The sequence below is a fragment of the Phycomyces blakesleeanus genome (genome assembly GCF_001638985.1).
Source record: "Phycomyces blakesleeanus NRRL 1555(-) unplaced genomic scaffold PHYBLscaffold_18, whole genome shotgun sequence".
Taxonomy (NCBI): Eukaryota; Fungi; Mucoromycota; class Mucoromycetes; order Mucorales; family Phycomycetaceae; genus Phycomyces; species Phycomyces blakesleeanus.
In genome coordinates this window covers 557,498-579,996 of record NW_017265151.1, presented here as the reverse complement: position 1 = coordinate 579,996, position 22,499 = coordinate 557,498, and the positions used below count along the sequence as shown (strand labels likewise).

The following is a 22,499-nucleotide window of genomic DNA, read 5'->3' as shown; positions in this document are numbered from 1 at the left end:
TTTACTTTTAATATTTATCTGACAGAATATAATTTTTATTACAGATGAATGTTCATCTGCCAAACACGCAATGAATCAAGAACCTCTATCTCTTGGCGCCATCATTGACATGGTAAGACTTCTTCTTTTATTCTCTTAATATGTATGATAGTATTATTTATACTGTATATTAATATATGTTTTTTACTAAAGGTTATATCAACTCTTGACAAGTACTATCTAGGTCTACAAATAAATTGACTTTCTTTGAGTATGTTCATTACATATTCTGTCACCCAATTCACTCAAACTAACTTCTCTATATTATTTTCATTGTTAAAGAAATTATACTTGACGCCATGCCTCGAACTCTCAAAGTTTTATTTTTATCTTCTTCAGTCATTATATTGTATGTATCCTCAAATTAATATATCACTCACAACATGTAAATATTTAAATACACATCTAACTTCTCTTCTATTATGTTAAATAGTGTCTGTGCCAAAGATAACTACTGAATATGAGGGTTTACAAACATTATATATAAAGCACTGCTTGATTTGAGTCATATGAAGGATACCGGTGAAGACGGCCCGAGGCATATAATATTATTCCAATACTATCAACCTAGAATCATTCTATTTTTTCTAATAAATACAAAAATAAACTATAATTCAAACCAATAATAATTGAATATCAAGTAATTGGGGGAGCAGATAATCTATGACCTCATAATAAAGAGTGTTAATGATTGGCTTATAAGCAATAAAATGTCCATGGTTCTAACTATTCACCCAGGGATAGTTCAACAATACACATGCGACGTAGTCCCTGATTATTAACCTTTAACATGGAAACAGATTGTATTACAGCAAAAAAACAAAGTTTGAAATAAAGTTTTCTTGGTACTCTATTATATACAAAGATATAAAATTACTATTGACCCCAACTTCACTAGTGCTATCGAACTTTACACTTGTAGATAGCAGGTCTGTGCACATGTAACCAGATCAGCTTTGGTACCAGTGGAAATAGGCAAAACCCCACTGTAAAATGCGGAATATTCACAATAGTATGCCTGAATTTCCCGGTGTGTATTTATTGTTATTTTTCCAGTGTATGCTTTCTGCAGTGGGAACAGAATCAGGATCGACCTTCTCCAACAGATTCGTCTTTGGCTTCTGTGCAACAATTGTCTTGGTTGTGGCCTCGTTGACTTCGGTTGGCAGGAAACTTTTGAGACTGAGGAGGTTTGTGACTGCTGGGTTTCCGGCCGAGGTATGGGTCCATTCCATATCGGCATGGTTGACAAAGACATCTGTCACAGATCGGAGTACAACTTCTCCATGCATTTCGTCGACAATCTCTTGGTTGAAATCGCACAAGGGGTCGAAAGCAATTCCAGAAAACTGGGTTTGGTCTGCAGAACCGCTGTGACTGACCATTTTACAGTGCTTGTCCATAACAAATTCGAGGGAGTTGTTGGAAGTAGGCATTTTTTTTTGAAAATAAAAAGGGTGTTAAAATCGAGGAAGAAAGATAACTGAGAAACTTTTATTAAGACACTGGGGTATATATACCAAAAAAATATATATTTTAATAACTTAAACGTTTCTATCAAGGTATAGTCTTGTCCTGTTGTCTTAATATATTTGGATAAAGAACATGTTGAAGAATAATGAATGTTTACATATTAAGCTTCTTCACACTTTTAAGAACATTTATTTTATTAGCCGATTTACAGTGCTACCAGAGCCTTTATGGTGTCCTGTCCTCTGTCTCGAAGGAAGGGGTGGGATTTCTCCTCATGGGTTTGCCCAACCAAAAAAAAATAAAAAAATAAAAAAAAATAAAAAAAAGAAAGTTTTTTTTTGTATAGAGCCAAGGAAAAGCTCGAAATTCAGTTATTGAGATTTTCAGTTTTTCAGAAATTTCTGCGGTTAGATACTATTTTATTTTCAGTTATTAAGGTTTTCAGTTTTTCAGTTATTGAGACTTTCATTTTTTCAGTTATTGAGACTTTCAGTTTTTCAGTTTTTCAGAAATTATTTGCGAAAAAATGGTTATGTATATTATAAAAATTTATGAATAAAAATGCTAGTTATACTATTTGGAGAATTATTTTTAAAATTGCTATTACATTTTTCTTTTTTTTATTTCTTTTTTTTTTCTTTTTTTTATTTCTATTTTTTTTATTTCTTTTTTTTTATTTCTTTTTTTTTATTTCCTTTTTTTTTATTTCTTTTTTTTTTATTTCTTTTTTTTTCTTTTTTTTTATTTCTTTTTTTATTTTTTTTTATTTTTTTTTTTTATTTCTTTTTTTTTTATTTTTTTTTATTTCTTTTTTTTTATTTTTTTTTATTTTTTCATCTCTTTTTTTTTTCATCTCTTTTTTTATTTCTTTTTTTTGTCATGAGCTTGTGCTATTTTTTGTTACTGTTTTTGTGTGTGTAATATTTGGTTTTTTTTTGGTATTTTGTATCATGAGGGTTTCCAAAATTGAGATCGGGTAGTATTGTGAGCAAAGTATAATTCTTGAACCGCTTTCAGTTGTTTAACAGATTGTTGGACATTTACTTGTTTCGAGTGCAGATTACAAAGAGTTGTTGAGTTTGATATTAAGAAGATCAGGATTCTGACATTGTAAAATGGTTGGAGCAGGTGCTGAATAAATATAGCATTTTTGGATTCTTTTTTGTAATGGTATTAGATGCTTGTGTAGGACCAGGTTCATAAGAAATACAATTGCTGTGGTAGTCAATCAGATTACTGGATATTTTAGATAAAAATTGGCAAGTTTTTGTGTGGTTGGTAGAGTGAATTCTACTGTTGGATTTCGAAAAAGTATAGTCGGTGAAATGCACTTAAAAGCATTATGAATATGTGTAGACTGGTTCCTATCGTACAGGTAGATGTTTGATCTTGTAGTTTCTTTGTAGGTGGAGGGTTGAATCGTCACGTTTTCTTTTCAGATTTATAGCTTTTGTTCAAAATACTATAGATTATTTAGAGATTAATATCAATGACTCCGAGGTATAGGCTTTATTTACATACAGAAACATAATGTGATCAGGAAATAATAAAAAAAATCCATGAGGTGTAGAGCTTTAGGCAGTGTTTTCATTGTCAGAGTAATATTTAGTTGTTGAAGTGAGCATGATAATAAGATTCATTGCTTATTTAAGAAGAGAAATAAACAGTTTTGGTATATAAACACCAAATGGAAAGAGAGAGAATTATGATATCTCTTTTAAAAAAGAATGTTTATAATAAATTTATGGCTGCGGGTAATATATTGTCCTATTTATTTTTTATCTCCTTGAGTTCAATTTGTACTACTTTATTTAGTGGACCTTGGAATATTATTTTTTGATATAAAAAGCTGAAAATATAATGACTAATACTATTTAACAACAACTCAATCTTCTTTACATCTATTCTTGCTGCTTCAACTTGTGTTCTGATTTTTATCTTGCATCTTAAGTAATTACTATTTAATTATAACTGCTATGTGCTAGATATAACTATATTTATATAAAATATGTCACTTTAACATATCTTCCTATTTCTTTATTTTTTCACCTTTTATTATCAGAAAACCCTACAATGTTACACGAAAAACTTGAAGAATATAACAGTGCCTTTGAAAAAATCATGGAAGAGCTTGAAGAGCCTGAAATGCCAGAAGATCCAAAAAGTTCTGCCCCGTCAACAACAGACGAAACCCCCAAAAAAAGTAGAGGGCAATATCAAAAGCCTACGGATAAAGATATAAAAAAGCTTCTTTACCTCTACTTCATAAGGGGATTAACTATCAAAAAAGCCAGCAAGATAGTAAATATGAAACAAACAACTGCTGGTGGCTATATTTTGAAGTGGAGAAAGTCTCCAGTTGTTTTTTTCATTAAAAACAACAAGGAGGCTACAAGTGACGAAAAAATGAATCTTTTATTTGAAACTTACTCTGCAATAAAGAAAGAATACAAATAATATCATTGCATTTTCAATTTTAACATAATTATTATAATGAGATACTTGCTTTATTATCTTATAACTGCAGTAAGGTATTTAACTTTAATAAAGTAATCTGGAGAAAAGTTTACATATTCTGTTAGTTCTCTCTATAGATATTTTCTATGACGTATCTTTGTAGAAAGATCTACATATATTGAAGTGCTATTACATTAGGCGTTTGGCACTTATATAAAAAAATATGGCAGTTATATAAAAAAAATACGACGTTTACAAAAAAAAATACGACGTTTACAAAAAAAAATACTACGGTTATATAAAAAAATACAACGTTTACAAAAAAAATACTACGGTTATATAAAAAAAATTCGACGTTTACAAAAAAAAATACGACGTTTACAAAAAAAAAGTACGACGTTTACAAAAAAAAGTACGACGTTTACAAAAAAAAATACTACGGTTATATAAAAAAAATTGTAAGGCGCAAGGATAAAAAAATTGAGTGCCATGTACCCTTCCGCCAATAGTAAAAGGGGGGGAGCAAATTCAGATGGCAATGGGAGCAAATTCAGTTGGCAATGGACGCAAATTCAATTTCTATGGAAGCCAATCAGATGTCAATGGGTTCTAATTAGATGGAAACGGACGCTAATTAGATGGAAATGGGCGCCAATTGAATGGATAAAACCAGTATTTTGCTCCCCCAAATATGAAGCTTTTTATGTTTAATCTCAATTCATACTCTAAGCCAATAGAAAATTTGGTTTTGACAAGAAATTTCCATATTTAAGAGAAACCTCAGTGGGTGTGAGAAAGAAAGGAAGTTATAAATCATATGACTTACATCAAACCGTTAAAACGAAAGAGAGGTACTCTGCACGTGAGTTATATGGAATCTAATCATCTTTCAATTGCATTCAATATCTCAATTATTGATAAATCTCTATTGTAATATAAATCATGTCCATATAACAAAATATCTTTACTATTAAGTCACTGTTTGCTTTGAACATCTTTAAAAATTATATATTTTTTTCTTATTACTACCAACTATTATTATTATTATTATACTTATAAATTATATATAAATAAATAAAAATCAGATCATTTTTAATTGTATAGTAATTGTAATAAAAATATATCGATCTAAAGAATAAAGTGAATATATGTATATATCATTTTAGCTATTACCAAAAGCTATTCAATATAAATAATAAATAAAAATAAAAATAAAATAAAAATAATGATTCCTTTGTATGTTACAATTGTGCTGCGCCCTGATACCTGGATTTGTATTAATTAACAACAAAAAAAGAAAAAAGTGTTGGCTATTACTACTTTTTAATTTAAAAGCAAAGATCATTAATATTATATACTATATGTTATAATAATAACTGATAAAGTAAAATAAAACATACGATTTTGCATTGACAATTGGATATTCAAGAATTTATATATACTGTTACTTCAAGAAGCTATATTGAAACGTGCACTTTCAGCAGCATTTGTAATCTGATACACATGTTAATTCTAAAAGGTTAACCTACACTACTTTGACAACTGACTGTTCCTTTTGTCACCTTACTTTTATTACTTTAACAAGTCATTTTAATGAACTTTTACAGCTATACTTTACCTAATTTAGCTACTATTACTTGAAGAAGTCATCTTACTGCGCCTTGACACATGGATTTTACTCTATTATTCAATATTACTTGAAGATATTCTCTTGAATTTATTCTACACTGGAAAAATGATCTGACATACGTATGTGTAAAGGCGTAGTTACTCAGGTGTCAAGACAAGGTTTAACATTGAGTCCAGATACATATCACCATGTAACAAGTTCGTCTTAGCACCATGTGCCATGACCAGCTATACACATGTGTGGGGTCAAATAAAAATGACGGGGATATAGTTCTTTAGCACTTTTGGTGTGTTGATCTGACTTGGGATATTGAAAAGAGTTTTTTGAAACCAAGGTTTTATTTTTATATGTTTTATATGGAGCTTTAAAGGTGGATAATATATTTATTTTCGATCTTGACACAGTAGTATAGTTCAACATTACACCTCTTCGTTATCTTTTATATCCAATTAAATTCAATACTTGAGCAATTCTTTGGATTCTGAACCATAGTATAGTTCAATCGTTTTTATTTTAATTTCAGAAATTGTTTTATTGGTAAAAGTTTATAATAGTATTTATTTCGAAAGAACAGAATGTTTCTAGAACTATAACAATCTTATAGTATTGATTTATTGGATATCCGTTATTGCTTCTACTGGTCTGCTTGATACTGTTTGAATAGAATAATTATCTACAGAAAAGAAATACCTGAAAATATAAAAAGAAAGCAGACTGTTTGTTGAAATACAACAGTCTTTAAGAAGCATAGAAAAATTATTAGCTATGTGTGCTGGGTACTACATTTAATGTAGTATGCTTTTACATTTTGTGTACACTTTTATACTTATATTGTAAATATTGGAAAAGAGCGAGCAAAAAATAGATGTCGATATTGATAATCCATGGCGTTCCTTATGATATCTTTCCCTATAAAAACAACGAAAAACATTAATTTTTGTGAATCGAATAAAATAATAAATAATTTACATACCAGTAGCAAGAATATATATTAACAGAGATAGATTGTCTTTGTAAACACTTGATAGAACTCTAGTGAAAAATAATAATATTTTATGTTAACACATTATAATATTAATATAACTAAAATAAAAAATAAAGTGGTGATCCTTACCATGTAATGTCATTTCCAGCTGTATAATGTAAGGGAAATCAAAGACAGAATCAACAGTGTTCATCTATAATAAGACTTCATTTTAGTAAGATACATGTCAAAATAATATATATATATATATATACTACCTTGATGTTTTTAACCAAATTCATTTGTAGCAGTTATTCTTGATGATCAAGTCTGTAATAAAAAAAAACAAGTCAGAAGGATTTTTATAGATGTCAATTTCGCAAAATATAATATTGACCTTTGTTAATCTGGACAGCGATTGTGAAATGAATGCATTTAAATGAGAGCAAACGAGTATCTATTATGATAATAAAAGAATGTATTAATTTTTATTGTTTATAAAAAAGTATTTAATAAAGAAGTATGTTACCAAAAAAAAGCCACTAATATAATAATGACAAACGTTGGAAAAGAGGAAAGGGGCAGAAAAGAAGAAAGAAAAAGACGTAAATTTTTTTTCCACATTTGAAACAAAATACCGAAAAGCTTATCCAATAAACGATAGCAAAAAAAAACTGAAAAGAGGTGATCAATTGAGGCCAAAAAATATATCAAGGCCGATTTGCATCTCAGTGTTTCAAGAAGTTGTCTTTGAAGTGTTCCTGAAGCATCACTACCGCCTATAAATACTTAATATTTCTACTTGCAATTCAATGTCACTCACTCTTGATTATATCATCTCAACAAATCTACGTTGCGAATTTATTGTAATTTACATAACAAAATAGATGGATTGTCTCTTACAAAAGAGAATAAAAAAGAAAAAGAACTAATATTAACAATTGAAAATATTATAATGTATTACAGATAATGCCTACCCCCAACTGCAGACTCGCTCCTTCTCTTGCTAGCACTGATGTCCAGTTGCTACAAGCTTTGAATGCGATGAAAGAAGAGATGAAGGCCATGAAGGATAAGATCACATTGATGGATACAAGAATCGGTGTAGTAATCACCGGTAACACAACCGCCATTAATGGCATTGATGCCTTGTCTGCCCTCCCAGCATCTGCGCATGTGCCCACTAGTGTTGCATCCACTTCTGCTGCCCTTCCCATCACTGAATCAAGTGATACTAACGCTGTATTTGTAAGTATTAAGATACAAAAGACACTTGCCAATCTTGTTGCTAATTAAAATATAATAGGGATACATTCATGATTATATGTGGAACCCAAAGCTAAAATCAAGAGACCAGGCAGAAATCCAAGCGAACGCCATAAAACCAAAGTGGGCAGTTGATGTTCGTTTTGATCGCTCTCCAAATAGAGAGTTAGTCAAACAACTCTTGTATTACTTGGAAAAGAAGTTTGCTGGCACTGATATGAGGACACGCGACCTTCGCAAGTGTATATATACAAACTTCTGTAGTAGACGTCGCCAGCAAAGGGAACTTCCGGAAACAAGACGAGCCTTGAATACTAATTCAAGAAGATCTGGCCGTGAAACTGATGTAAACTATATTTTCAATTTATGCTAAATAATAACAATTAGAATATTAATTGTATTGTCTTTTTCCTTTAGAACTACACTCGCCGTCGCCTTGCTTATGATGCTTACAAGGCTGACATTGATCTCAAGATGGGTCGAAACTGCTCTGGACTGATCCAAAAGTCGGTCATGTCTGAAGGCGAATCAGACGATAATATGTCCCCCTCTCAGCCAAGAAATGAGATTCGTGTTGCTCGCCCAAGTTGGAGAAGTGACGAGGTAAAACCTAACAGTTTTCTTTTTTGAATGATGCCAGACTGAATGTTAATATATGTTTGTTACTTAGCTTAACAAATTCATTACGGAGGTTGACTCGTTTGTTGTTAAGCAATTGGGTGCAAATTCCCGCCAACTGCTTAAGAGAGTTTATGGTAGAACAGTGGAATCAACAGTCCCAATTGATTTAGATCCTGCTCTACCTCAATGGGCTCTTAAATATGGGTCATAAATAAAACTCATTTTTTGTCGTTTTTTTTTTCTTTTACTATCAAAATTTCTTAACACATATGTATTGTTCGCAACATATATAATAAGACTACATTAGCTTATGTATTGAAATTTTTTATTAAAAAAGAAATGTATTAAATATTAATTGTATTGTTTGTGTGGTAAAGCGTTGACAAGTATTTTCTTATTATTTGTGTTGGTTTTATAATCACATGTTGCAACAACTGATGATATTCGATGTACTGGCAAGATGCATTCAAAATCACACGCAATAAAATCTGCACTGCAGATGTCAACACTTTCCAACTCTCTTGAACGGTCATGCTCAATCTGGAACCACTTAACAAACGCAAACACGTGTTTATCTTGATAAACGACACGTGTTTGGAGCTCTGTGTTGTCTACTGATGGAGTGAAAGAGTGCAAGATCAGATACTGAATTTGGCCAGTGTATGCCAACCGATTATTGCCTTGACTTCCAAGGAACAGAGATTGAACAAATGAGCCGCGACCAGAAGCATATTTGCAGCCTTTGTAAACCTGACCAAGCAAATTGATTGATTTCAACTTTATGATTTGGTTGTCGACAAAGGAGAATGGAGAGGAGGGATGCTGGTAACCTTCAAGATTTGGCATGCAGTATGCGACTTTATAGTAATCAAGCAAATGAGGATAGTCAACATCACTCATTGCTGATGGGGGTTCGATAAGGAGAGGAAATGCGGATGGAGGAAGAGGTTCATTGCCGAGGACTGGAAGAGAAGGGTTTGAGTATGCTTGGATGAAGGCTGATAGTCTGAACGGGTGCTGGGGAAAAGTTATTGTATTTTTTGAAGTGGAGGGTTGAGCTGTGGCAGTAAGCTTGGCGAGAAGAGGAAGAAACGGTACTTGGCTTGGGCATGTGAGAGCAGCATGAACGAAATCACCTTTGAATGTATCTTGGACGAAACTATTCATGTATGTAACCTCAAAGGAATCTTTTCTGTTCGTATTCACGTTCTTTAGCAGACCATTATATTGCTCAAACCCGAAGAGCCAATATCCATATACTGGTCCAAAATCACGGATGGTCTCGCAAAGATGGAGATGTAAATGCATGTTACAGGTGAGAATAGTTGGAGTGTAAATACGCTGGCACTCAGTACAGAATTCTTGAAGAAATTTATGGCCGTCGTCAATGTCAGAGAACGTGATGCTTGGCTTTACTAATTGGCGGCAGGCATCAACAAAACTGATCCAATTTCTGAACATTTCAATTGGCAGGACGGCCTTCAACAAGATAGGCGAATACACTAGCACCCAGGACTTCCATTCATCAGCTTTCATGTATGGAAAGCCCTTTCCAATCTTCGATTTCAACACCACGTAATCCATTGGCACCACCATTGTCTCTGCCATTGTTTGCATCATAGCTAGCTTTCTATCGTCTATCAGTCCTTCTTTTATCCACCGCTCCATCATTCTCTTTGGTGTCCCCAGGAATAAATTATGCATGGGATCGATGATCATTCCACGTACTAGATCAAAGTATCCAAGGCAATGCAGCTGCGACCATCGAACACCATTTTCGATTTCCAACTGATGCCTTTCTGAGGGCGTACTGGCACTCTTTCACTCCTCAGCATGCAACCTGTTTTCCAGACCGCTACGGATTTTCCACGTCGAATAGTCGAACCCACTGAAGTCGACCTGATTGGTGCTTGGTAACCTGGTAAACTGCCTCACACATCTGGGGCATGCACAAGTACTGTTGTGGGCGGTGAATCCACTGGTCTTCCTGGTGGCGGGGATGTCACAGGCAACCATATGTAACGCGGCACGTACATTAACACTGGCTGGGCACTCAAAGGTCGGGCTGGTTATCCCCGTAAACAACTGCAGCAATTCATCGACTATTGGCTTTAAATAGTGGTTGATCTCTTCGGTCTTTGGCTCCTTAGGACCAGGCATCAAACCAACAAGGATGACATTTTCAGGCTTAAATCTTTCCTCACGAGGCAAGTTATTTATCGCAAGGTAGATAGCTCCAGTTGAATATGTAACGCCATCAAACGGCTGGAACCAGGTGATGTTCATTGTTAGCATCAATGAACGAGGTTCATCCACAAACGATACGCCACTTTGGTCCTTTAGCTCCTTCCACATAGCACCATCATAGACGTCGCATAGTGTATCTACGACCTTAAGCTCTTTGTTCCATTGTCTGATTTTTTGCTCAAACCCAGAACGAAGAAAGAAAACTTGTAATGATCTCTGGATAGAGTTGTAGATGTATGATCGCTTGGCTACCATGGCACCAGAAGATGAAACCTTCATCAATTCACAATTGCATGCTGATCGAGAACCATGCTTTTTGAAGTCGCAATGAGTAGGGAGAGGCACATCTTGTGTATCTCCTTATTTTATCCTACAGAGAGTTTGAATTTTGAAAATCCGTTGAGGTAGTGACAGGTTTTACTTTTGGTAAATTCAATTAGAATTGTATTTGTTTATATCAATCAGAAATATTTTTTCTTGTACTTTTAAGATCTTTTAATGATATATATTTATTATTTTTATTATTATCTCTGAGTATTCAAGTTTCTAAAATATGAAGGGTCCTCACCTCTATATTCATCCATCAACCTCACAGCATCTGCGAGTGCTCTTTTTATAAGATCTGCCTTTGTTTGATCTAAGCCAGGAATTGTCTTCAAAGTTTGAAGATCTTCAAAGCCGTGATGCATCGTTGCAGAATAAGCTGCAATTTTGTCAAAGACATATATACCTCTATCTTCAGCAGTACCTCCACTCTCTAATTCCTCCTCTACTTCTTCCTCAACTTCGTTCTCGTTTGCATTTACAGCATCTTGTCGGTTCAATACCACTCCTGCTATCTCCCGTTGCTCGATGAAGCTGAATTTTGCCCCACAGTAATGCTTCAACAAATGTGAATGCTTGCATGGGATCTGGCAGGTCCGAAAGTTCGGGCAGGTGCAGCTTTGTATCAAGTCATTTGATATATTGATGTTATACTACTTATCTTCTGTTACAAAAGATCTTATTTGCCACTCAACATTATAATCATCTATGCTGTTACCAGTCTTACCCAAAGGGTTGAGAATCATGGAAGGGAGCATGTCATTTTGGATTTTTGAAGCAACAAAAGAATTTCTTGCTAACTCATTATCAATGGGACCCATCTTACCATTGTTGAAGTGAATACGCTCAACCTCTTGTTCAAAATAGAACTCCACATCATTTGTCAAGATAAAAACCAGTCGATCCAATCTTCTGATGCGTGCACGACCAAAGTAGATTGTCTTGAGTTGATTGTGCCATGACTTTACATAGTTGTTTGTCACATATCTCTGATGTTGTTGGCTAATGTACAGGCGCCCCCATCTTCGCAACAATTTTTCGTTCTCAGTCCATTTCTTCTCAAAATATTTCAAAAACTGAGGTTGATCCTGAACCATCAGTTTAAAATCTTCAATTGCTCTTAGGAACACGTCTTTGTTGGACTTGATGAGAATGTGTCTCAGGTAGTTCTTCAGTGCAGTCTTATAATTCCCAAGTTGTTTTGATATATAAGAGGCATTAAGTTTAATCTTGCTGTCAAGGTTGTGCTGCCAAGTGCAAAGAACATGAAAATCACAGTAGTGAATTGTAGCATGAGGTAATGCTTCTTTGATTGCATTAACCTCCATAATGCTACAGTCAATGGTGATATTCATTGGTATGAAGCTGCTCTTGATGCAAAGGTGGTCAAGCCAAAGTTTGATGGGTATGGCTGTCTGGTTGTTTGTCACCATGTATACAACAGGGAATCCCTTTCCTGTTTGAGAATGGCGAGTGACCAAAGTATATAATACTTTGTCGCTTCTGGACGAAATGGAATGAGTGGCATCAAGACAAAAAGATTGCGAGATTCTCATGATTGAAACTTGCATTGGTGATTGAAATCCAAAGGCAAATTGTTTTTTACTGTCATTATAAACAGAAAGATTGATTTCAAAAATGCAATAGTTTTGTTCTGCTAGCTTTACATTTAACCAGATGGAAATAGATGCATTTTCATCAGAAGCAAACATATATAACAAAGTAGTCATCTATTTTATATATAAGTATTTATTTGATATACAAATATTAATTTAATACGAAAGCTCTGTTATATTCATTGACAGACCTTTCTCATTCTGTTGTAAATTTCTTCATAATTAGGCTTTCTAACACCAACTCTCCAACTATCAATCTGTCTAAGAACTGAAATTCTTGTACTTCTACAGCTGCTGCCACTTTTCAACTGATCTTCAATAATTTTTATGGCTTCAGAAGGCAAAGGAAGAGTTCTGACTTCGTCTCAGTCTCCAAGAACATGGTTTACATATGCCCTTGTTTGGCAAAATGTAACAACATTGGGGTTGTCGAGATGCTGTATGATTTTTAAGGCAGCTGTACAAGAGCATTCCTTCATATCTTTCTGGGCAAGACGTAATTGGCAGTTTGTTATATATTGGCCAGCACGGTGGCATTTTTTAGTCTCTCCAAAAACTAAACCTTTTCCAGAATATTTATGCTTTTTATTCTATTTTGTTGAGCATAAGACATTGATTCGCTCCAGACACTTTTCCCATTCACTAGCTTTTACTAATATTGTCGAATTCAAAGGAAGAATTTTGATTCCTTCCAAAGGCAAGTTGATCAAGACTTGTTGAATGGTGGAAATATCATAAATAGTGTTGTTTATATTGTTGTTAGACATAATTGAAGTTTGTTTTTAAGAAAGAGGGAAGTGATTATTTGTTGAAAAAAAAATGCCATGTGTGGGATGCAAAAGCCACTGTCTGTCATTAAAGTTAGAAAGCCACATAACTAAATTAAATACTAATTCAAACTCTCCGTAGGATAAAATAAGGAGATACCATCTTGTTCATAAACCTTGTGGCAGTCTTCACATACAACAGACTTCTTGATACCATTGGCGTAATTGGAAAAACCAGTCATTCTTTGCAGGCCAATAAGACTTGTTGGTAATTGGAAATCTTCGCCGTAGATCTTGAGTAACTGATTGATAAATTCAATCAATATGGCGGCACCTTTGTTAACAACATAACACGAGATAAAAAGAACGGCAAAGGTAGCAATGAACCAATGGACAGGGTTTTCAGGCATGTTAGGAGCATCAAATGGGTCTATTTAAAATTAACAAATATAAATTAGAACAAATTTTGTTTAGGTCTGTTTTTAAGAAAACAAAATCATTTATGACTGACCTTCATTAACAAACTCTTCAACGTCTGTCTCGACACCTTCTTCTTCACCACTGCCAGAGTCAGAGTTCATGTCTCTTTCAATGTCAGAGTCATTGCCATTGACCTCGCTGATCTCATCGTCTACCGAGACATTGTCAGCCATCGTGGCGGCATTCGAATCAGGTGAGTCGGCCTGATCGTCTATTTTTTCGATGGATTCAGATTGACAGGTCGGGATATATACAAATATAGATTAGTTTAGCTTATTGTCTCTACTGGTTTTCAAATATTTTTTTTCTTTTCTTTTCTTATATTGGGTATCAACGTCCATCATTTGTCCTTCTTGCACAGCTGTGTTTCATTAAAATTAAAAAATAAAGAAGTTATTACTCAGTAATCGAAAAATAAACCCTGAATATAACATACTATTTGCCAATCTTTCAGCCATATCCAGTCTCTCGATTCTCTCAAGCTCATCTTTTCTAATATGGCGCTCAGCGGTTCTGCTTGTCACCAATGAGTATCCCTGTGAATTTCTGCTACATTGAGCACAACGGCAGACAACATTACGGCGGTGAGAGATAGAAGGCATTTTATGTGTTTTGTTTGATGTGATTTATTGAAAATAAAAAGAGGAACAAGCGTAAAATATACTTTATTTACACCAACTTTATAGTAAAAAAAAAGCATTATATTTTATGGTCGTTTAATTAAATTCTTCTAACAAGTTCTTTTCTATATTATTAAACATAGAAAGACACATGACAATTATGATATTATCAATTCATAGTCTTTATTCAAATGTTTTCAAGAATGCCTGTTGTGTGTAAAAGACATATATTTTTCTACTATGAGTTTATAAATAGATTATTGCGAGAGTAAATCCAGAAAATAGTAGGAATAAAAAAAAAGGGGTGGTAGAATGAGAATTATGATAGGTCTCTGTATGTGAATTTAGCCTTCCGTACCAGATTGATATTCTAAAATTCTGTTAGCCAATGAAACCAACTAAAACTACATCTTTGACCTGAACTTCAAAAAACACACTGAGTGGAAAAAATCACTATTTCTACACATGTGTTTACTAACCTGGCCACATTGTTAATCAGGGCAGTTTTTCCAGTGCTAATTATCATGTTAATTCAGTGCATTGTTAATTTACATATGATTCAAATTTATTTTAAATTATGACAAGTCTGTCATTATTGGTACAATCATTATTTTGAAAAAGAGTATATATAGGGTCCCTGTAAAGTTCATGTCTTTCAAAAAAATAATAATCTTACATATATTCTTTACTATTTTTCTATCTCCATTTACACTTGAATTTAACTTAATTACAAAACCAATTACAATTTATCAAACATCAATATGACTTCTGCTGGACCTATTTGTGCTTCATGTAAACAATTGGGTCACAGCAGGGGATCAAATTTTTCTTACTCTTTGAGTCCAAGACACAAAACTCTCTTGATTCCCCAAAAGAGAACCAGTGATAATCTCTCTGCCCAAGAAGAATATCAAGCAGAGAGTAGTAGAGATAACATTAAAACAGATTACTTTAATCCATCAGATCGACTTGCATAGTTTCTAACTTATTTGCTTTCATCTGCATTTATATGTTTATTTAACTGGTGATTCGAGACCAAGGGTTGAAGCTGTTCAGAATTCTGTGGTACTTACTGTGGCAGAAATCAATGCTCTCTCCTGTGCTGCCCAATATTCTGCAGAGGGTAGTCGAGGTAAATAAGTAAAGTATAATTGATTAATATTCAGCAAAAATTCTAATCATTTTTTCTACTCTATATATTTCTGCATTTAGCTGCTGCTTCGAAACCAAGAGCTGAAGCAGTCCAGAGTCATGTGATGCTCACCATAGCAGAAAAAATTGCTCTCTCCCGTGCTGCCAAATATCCTGCAGAGAGTGATTCAGGTAAATAAATATAGTGTAATTGATTAATATTCAGCAAAAATTCTAATCATTTTTTCTACTCTATATATTTCTGCATTTAGCTGCTGCTTCGAAACCAAGAGTTGAAGCTGTCCAGAGTCGTGTGGTGCTCACCATAGCAGAAATCATAGCTCTCTCCCGTGCTGCCCAATATCCTGCAGAGAGTAGTCGAGGTAAATAAATATAGTATAATTGATTAATATTCAGCAAAAATTCTGATCATTTTTTCTACTCTATTTATTTTTCTATTTAGCTGCTGCTTCAAGACCAAGAGTTGAAGCTGTCTGGGATTTTGTTGTGCCCACACAACTGTTGTCAATTGACCTCTCCTTCACAGAACAATATACTGCAGAGAGCGACAGAGGTAATTCTTAAAATTATATATAAATTGCCACAATTATTAATTATTTTTTAATATTTTTATTATAGATCTAACTGACGCTTTTGAGGCTTTGCAAGTTTCTGATGTTGAGAGAGTCTTGGATTTGACTACCACCATCGCCACTGCCACTACCACTGTTATTCCCCACTGTTCCAGCTGTAATGGAATTGGTCACCAACAGAGTAACAGTTTGCAGTGTCCTAATAACCAAAGGGACCGCAATTTTGTCCCCGGCCAGTTAACTACCACTCACAACATAGCCTGGCATACTACCACCTCTGCAATGATACCCGTCTTATATGCAATGACTTTGGCAGATATGTCATCAAGGCTACCATTGTAACTGGATCAAGTGCTGGAAAGGTAGTGCTTATCCCCAGAATTAAGCTGAACCCAACTGGATCGACTATGTCCATTGAGTTCAAGTGATGTCAATTTCCAGTTCGCCTTGCCTTTGCCATGACTATCAACAAGTTCCAAGGCCAGATCCTTGACAAAGTTGGTCTGTACCTTCCCAACCATGTCTTTGGTTATGGGCAGTAATATGTTGCTCTCTCTCAGGTCCGAACTCCAAACTCAGTAAAAATCATAGTTGATATGGACAGTATTTCTACCAAAGCAAGCAACAATGTCTATATAAACAATGTTGTTTATAATGAAGTACTTTCTAGAAATTAACTAATCTGTTCCATATCATATGCTTTCTGTCCTATGTCTTTATCCAAATATGGCAATCCTTTTCTATATGCTTTATTTTTATTTTTGTATTTTTTGTATTTACGTTATTTCTGCGTATACTTATCTTTATCTTTGTGTTTTTTTTACTTTTTTTTAAATATTTTAATATTTTTTTAAAAATTGTCAATACTAATTGTGTATATGACAAAGTATAATAATTTCTTTCCTTTTTGAAAATATCAAAAGACAAACCCCCAAAAAAAATATGGCTTTAAGATATATTTCTTACTATTATTTTATATTTATTATTACAACAAACCTTTATAATAACAAAATTCAAATAAACTCAGACAAACAGTTTTTTCTTTCTTTTCATGGTATGGTTATTTCTTCTCAATGCAGTCCCGCTGGGGACGCCAGTCTACCTCGTATTATATGAAAATAAATATTTAATCATAATTATCTCAGTAATAATTTTCTTAAATTTGAACTTACAAGATCCCAACTGATATTGTTTCACAATATCTTGTTGGACATGTCTTCTGAGTGTTTGGGTAGACACCAAAACAAATCCCATGCTATTGGAAGAGCATTTAGAGCATTTGCATTCTGAATTGATATTTTTGTTTGACATATTGTGTGTATATGTTTTATTTTCTAAATCTTTAGAATTGGCAAGAATGGGAAATTGTTCAGGAACACAATTTAATATATATCATTCCAAATTATACCAGCTTCCAAAATGACATAGTTTATTCCGGTTGTTAAAATGGGCAGTTCTCTAAACAGTAATTGATTGCCTCATTCTAAAATACAATAATACACACTTTTGTTAAAACATGTCGTCATGTACATTTTATTGGCTGTAGAGCATATACAACAAAAATATTTATAGTAATATTATGATCATTAATCTCATCGTACTTATAAATAAATATTACAACAATAAAAAGCTTTATTATCTCACTCAAAAGATATCATTTGGTTTAAGTTTCCTACAACTATTGACTCTGCGATATGGCTACAAGTCCCAAAAAGAAATCTCACAGACATTTTTTACAAAAAAGAGTAAACTCGTTTTTTTATCCAATAAAACAGACCGAGCATTATCATTGTCATCAAAAATAAAAAAGACAAAAATGATGGAAATTTAGGCTACCACTCCACAAATAATAGTATTCTATACCATAGATGAAATTACCCTATTTTTCCAGTGGTGAGAGTGTAGAGTTTGGTAGCCTTTTTGCAAAAAGATTCAAAATAGTTGTGGGTGCTGTTCACTTCATCAAATGTGATTCTTAGTTTGATAAGATAGCAGCATGCATGGACAAAATTCATTCAGTTGTTGTACATTTCGAATGGTAGAACACCATGCAGCAGAACAGGAGAATACACCAGTACCCAGAATTTTCAGTCATTGGCTTTCATGTAAGGAAAGCCTTTTCCAATCTTCAATGTCAGCTTTGTATACTACCTTGGAAGAAACATTGTCTCTGCGATTCTTTCCATGACATCAAACTCTTTGGCTCCAATCGTTTTCTTATCAACTCACCACACTGGAAAAATAGGGTAATTTCATCTGGATCAAATGTACCAAAAATGTAGATGATTGAGCCGATATCATCACAATTTTTGTGATATATCATTTTGAGCAATTGTACGATATCATCTATGGTGCTGATGCGTATCATCATAACAACGGGTACACGAAAACCCAATGTAGAACGATTGTCAGTCCGCAAACTATGGAAACTGAATAAATATTGTAGTTACGCTTTACTCCTATCGAGTCTACCTCTTTATGTGTTATATTTTGAGGTCTATAAAGAGCTAGCGTCCCATATTATTATTTTTACCAGGTTTTTTTATTGGCTGCAGAAATGCTTTAAAAACTATCAAAGAGATGATTGTAGGTTTTTTACAATATAAAGAAATGCTGATAGTTGGTTTTTTATACACACAAAAGCAATGAAACTAGGTTTTTTTACAATGGAAAAGAGAAACAAAGCATGGGTAGATTTTTATAAACAAGCCTCTTTGGTTTGTTTATTTATTTTACTTTTATTTATTTATTTTTTGGAAAAACATTGGGTTATACATTTTTTGTTCAATTTTGTTTTATTTGATAGGAAAATCTTTTCTAGATAAAAATCCTAATTTCGCGACAGTTTTGATACTATAGCTATTATAATCGCTAATACTTCTTGCTCGCTATATATAATTTAAAGCCTTCCGGGAGTAGACATGGAATACATACTTTAATAGCGGAAATGCTATTAAAAAATGATTAATAGAAAAGAAGAATTAGTAAATGATTTAAATTGAAATTTCTTTATAAATACTTACAAGGCGGAGAAGACCTGACATACAATTGATATAAACATGTTCTTCAGAATTATCAAGACAATACCAGTAGTCTTTGAATAGAGATACATTCTAAAAATGAATAATTATTAATATTGTGCGTAGTAAAGGCGTATTTATTAAATATATTGTAGTTAACTTACCAAATATTACTGATTATACGTCTTCGTGCATAATATTAGACATAACTAATAAATCATAATAAAAATAAATATATATCTATGAGTACGACGAAAGAATAATTTGAATTTTTTTTAAGAAAAAAACTTACCATCATGTTCGATTAAGAGATGATGAGACTCAATGGAAATGAGTAGCAATGGCTAGACAAACAATATGATGAGTAACAAAGATCTGTAAGATAATGATATCCTACCTTGATATATCAGACAGAGTATAGCCAAACAAAGAGACACATATTTGGTATTGAGCTATAAAAGAAAGAAAAAATTATAAGTGAAATTGTAAAAACATAAGCAAAAGAGAAACAAAGAAAATATCAATAATAAATGTTATTAAAAGAAAAAAAAGGAAAAAAAAAGACTTGTCTTAAAATCCAGTTTGACCCTGACAAAATGCGGGCTGTAAAAAGTAATACTCCAAAAGAAGATGACCACCGTCATCTTGAAATACTACTTTGTGCCTCATTGAGTTAGAAAAGAAGTTGTCTAAATGTGGATCAAGCGGTTGGGAGATGTGCTTAAATATCAAATGAAAGGTAGAGAGTTAATCTGCACCGCTTATCCTCTTTACTAGTATGTGAATTTTAAATATGATATAACAAGTGTAGTGAATTGTATAATATTAGTTGAAAATTATTAATATTTATTTTATTAACAGAAAATGACAAAGCGTATTCCTACTGCTCCCCGCCGACCCAACCTACGCATGAATGCTGTTCTTAATAGCACAATTGCAGGTGTTGTTGCTCCAATTGATACACCAACTCCAGAAGTAGCAGTTGACACAGCCCCTGAAGTTCAAGTCGCTGTGACCCCAATGGATCACGTCCTTACCTTGTTGGCAGCCAACAATGTGTCGATGCAATCCTTGCAAGAAAATGCAAAAGGAGTGACTGATGCAATAACTCATTTGAAGAATGGCCTGGATTTGTCCAACAAGACAAATGAATTTTTGAAGAACTCGGTCCTTCAGCTCATGACTGAAAATGCTGAAATAAAAAAGGCAGTGACCAGCCAAAATTCCGTGATGCCTTCTGCTGTACCAGCGGATTCTTTTTCTTCCATGGATGATGATCTTGACCTTGGAGCGAAACATTATCCCTTGATTTCTGTAAGTAAATTGATAATAATAACATTACTGATTAATATATCTAATACTGTTTTTATAGCAACTTATCAATAGTTACATCAAGAAACCGAACTTTGTTAGCACAGACCTGCTCAAAGTTGCTGAGAATAATAATAGATTAGCATGGTCAATGACTGGCACGTATGGCAACAAGTACAACAAGACACTTGCACTGGCTCTCTTCAAGTACCTGAGACCTCAAAGATGTTGCACAAATGTGTCAAAGAGTGTCATTATGAATATAATAAAGAATCACTACCAAAATCAAGTGCGAGTCTTCTGGACCTCAGCAGAGAAGATTATGGCTAGAAATAAAGCTGGAAGAAGACGCAACAGAAAGAAGACCGTAAGTTTTAAAATAAAGTTAATTTACTATTGATTTAATGTTTTAATACAATACTCTTTGGTAGCTTCTTGACCGTTGTATTATCACGTACCAGACATACACAGAGGCTATTCATGAGGGCATGAATCAATATGATTGCGGAAATATTCTTTCTATTGACGTGATGTCTGATGGCGAGTCGGATGGAGATAACAAAGTGCGGGCATATCGTCCCAGCTGGAGAACTGATGAGGTAATGTTAAACATCTATTTATGTTTTAAAGAAAATAATAATACTTTATTAATACTATTTATTCTTTAAACCAGCTCCAGACGTTTATTAGTACTATTGATGAACTTACTGTTATCCATTTGAAGAAAAATTCAGAAAGCTTGAAAAAGCGCATCCCTTATGAGAAAGAGGTGAGCATTCCCGAGAATTTGGCAGTCACTTTACCAGATTGGTGCTTTTCAAAATAAATCATTTTTTTCTTGCCAACTATTTTAGAGTCTTTTTTCTACTTGTTTATGTTTACGGATTAGCATGATGTATACAGATGCATGTATAGCATGCCAAGTACAAACAAAAATTTATAGAAATAATAAAAAATAAACGTGCAGCTATATATATTAGTCTGTATTAATTAATTTTTCTTTTTTATACGTGTTTTATTTTTGTATTTGAATCTAAATATATATTTTTCGTGGCAAAGAAACTACACACATCTGAACTTCGCCTTCTAGACCAAGGTGCTCGCCTACTGCGACTGGATAGCAGATTCTATGCACTGGGAGAATGCTGTTCATGCTGTCATCTTCGAACCCCACCTCATTCACCTCAACTCCTTCTCCTGCTCTGGGCTGAAGTAAAACTTCCTTGTACCATCGTACATATGCAAATACATGCTGGCTCGCATGACCAGCAAACGAGTTTACAGCAGTATTGACAAAGAGGTACTGAATTTGGCCCGCGTATGGCTTGGTACTTCTACCATCACTTGTCTCAAACAAGGCTTGCATGAACGACCCACGCTGATTCTTCGTTTTGCTCTTGTATATTTGCCCAAGAAGATTGATTGATTCAAACTTCTGTATCCGATTGTTAACAAAATTATTGGAATGACCAGCCTGGCAATAATGAACAAGAGTTTGATCATCGTATGTCTCGCAATAGTATTCCAACAAATGCTCATACTCGGATTCATCCATGGAAATCTCCCCCTTTATAGCTAAAGGAAGTGCGGAAGGGGGCAAAGGCTCGTTTCCCTTGACAATATCAAAGTTGATCTCAGGAGAATCAAGAAAAGCATTGATATCGAATTGGATTGAGGTGGCAGTGGAAGTGGAAGTGGCTATGGAATTGGCAGTGGATGCAGTGAGCTCAAGGATGATCGCCGAATGCTCAGGTCGAATTATTGGCAAAGTTTGGCGAATAAGATCTCCCTGGTATGCTTCTTCAAGATACTTCTTCATATAGGTTCCCTCAAACCCGTCTTTTCTATTTGTCGCATAGTTTTTCAAGATACCATTGCATCTTTCGAAACTAAAAAGCCAATAGCCATAAACCGGGCCAAAGTTCAGTACAGTCTCTCGC

At 33.8% G+C, this 22,499-nt stretch overlaps 9 protein-coding genes across 9 annotated transcripts; 4 read left to right on the top strand and 5 right to left on the bottom strand.

The window, feature by feature from the left end:
- Positions 1 to 765: 765 nt before the first annotated feature.
- On the bottom strand, positions 766 to 1,475 carry PHYBLDRAFT_171297 (hypothetical protein; the record flags this gene model as incomplete). The annotated part of the gene is made up of 3 exons (XM_018436564.1): positions 766 to 889; positions 954 to 1,025; positions 1,048 to 1,475. 3 exons carry the CDS (start codon positions 1,473 to 1,475, stop codon positions 766 to 768), a joined length of 624 nt encoding a protein of 207 aa, XP_018288593.1.
- Positions 1,476 to 3,585: 2,110 nt separating this feature from the next.
- Positions 3,586 to 3,969, top strand: PHYBLDRAFT_171296 (hypothetical protein; the record flags this gene model as incomplete). Its single annotated transcript, XM_018436563.1, has 1 exon — positions 3,586 to 3,969. One exon carries the CDS (start codon positions 3,586 to 3,588, stop codon positions 3,967 to 3,969), a length of 384 nt encoding a protein of 127 aa, XP_018288592.1.
- A 3,563-nt stretch (positions 3,970 to 7,532) lies between these two features.
- On the top strand, positions 7,533 to 8,661 carry PHYBLDRAFT_171295 (hypothetical protein; the record flags this gene model as incomplete). Its single annotated transcript, XM_018436562.1, has 4 exons — positions 7,533 to 7,811; positions 7,870 to 8,175; positions 8,247 to 8,432; positions 8,500 to 8,661. The coding sequence occupies 4 exons, from the start codon at positions 7,533 to 7,535 to the stop codon at positions 8,659 to 8,661; spliced, it is 933 nt and encodes a 310-aa protein (XP_018288591.1).
- Positions 8,662 to 8,801: 140 nt separating this feature from the next.
- Positions 8,802 to 10,058, bottom strand: PHYBLDRAFT_69615 (hypothetical protein; the record flags this gene model as incomplete). Its single annotated transcript, XM_018442127.1, has 1 exon — positions 8,802 to 10,058. One exon carries the CDS (start codon positions 10,056 to 10,058, stop codon positions 8,802 to 8,804), a length of 1,257 nt encoding a protein of 418 aa, XP_018288590.1.
- Positions 10,059 to 11,674: 1,616 nt separating this feature from the next.
- On the bottom strand, positions 11,675 to 13,174 carry PHYBLDRAFT_69621 (hypothetical protein; the record flags this gene model as incomplete). The annotated part of the gene is made up of 3 exons (XM_018442128.1): positions 11,675 to 12,751; positions 12,829 to 13,001; positions 13,027 to 13,174. The coding sequence occupies 3 exons, from the start codon at positions 13,172 to 13,174 to the stop codon at positions 11,675 to 11,677; spliced, it is 1,398 nt and encodes a 465-aa protein (XP_018288589.1).
- Positions 13,175 to 13,227: 53 nt separating this feature from the next.
- PHYBLDRAFT_171292 (hypothetical protein) lies at positions 13,228 to 14,486 on the bottom strand (the record flags this gene model as incomplete). The annotated part of the gene is made up of 4 exons (XM_018436561.1): positions 13,228 to 13,349; positions 13,565 to 13,834; positions 13,916 to 14,095; positions 14,321 to 14,486. 4 exons carry the CDS (start codon positions 14,484 to 14,486, stop codon positions 13,228 to 13,230), a joined length of 738 nt encoding a protein of 245 aa, XP_018288588.1.
- A 779-nt stretch (positions 14,487 to 15,265) lies between these two features.
- On the top strand, positions 15,266 to 16,570 carry PHYBLDRAFT_69623 (hypothetical protein; the record flags this gene model as incomplete). The annotated part of the gene is made up of 6 exons (XM_018442129.1): positions 15,266 to 15,428; positions 15,553 to 15,636; positions 15,717 to 15,827; positions 15,908 to 16,018; positions 16,099 to 16,209; positions 16,275 to 16,570. 6 exons carry the CDS (start codon positions 15,266 to 15,268, stop codon positions 16,568 to 16,570), a joined length of 876 nt encoding a protein of 291 aa, XP_018288587.1.
- A 3,542-nt stretch (positions 16,571 to 20,112) lies between these two features.
- Positions 20,113 to 21,385, top strand: PHYBLDRAFT_171290 (hypothetical protein; the record flags this gene model as incomplete). Its single annotated transcript, XM_018436560.1, has 4 exons — positions 20,113 to 20,562; positions 20,621 to 20,926; positions 20,991 to 21,158; positions 21,233 to 21,385. The coding sequence occupies 4 exons, from the start codon at positions 20,113 to 20,115 to the stop codon at positions 21,383 to 21,385; spliced, it is 1,077 nt and encodes a 358-aa protein (XP_018288586.1).
- Positions 21,386 to 21,592: 207 nt separating this feature from the next.
- PHYBLDRAFT_148458 (hypothetical protein) lies at positions 21,593 to 22,492 on the bottom strand (the record flags this gene model as incomplete). Its single annotated transcript, XM_018432091.1, has 1 exon — positions 21,593 to 22,492. A coding segment is annotated over one exon (900 nt), but the record flags the coding sequence as incomplete, so codon positions are not given.
- Positions 22,493 to 22,499: the final 7 nt, after the last annotated feature.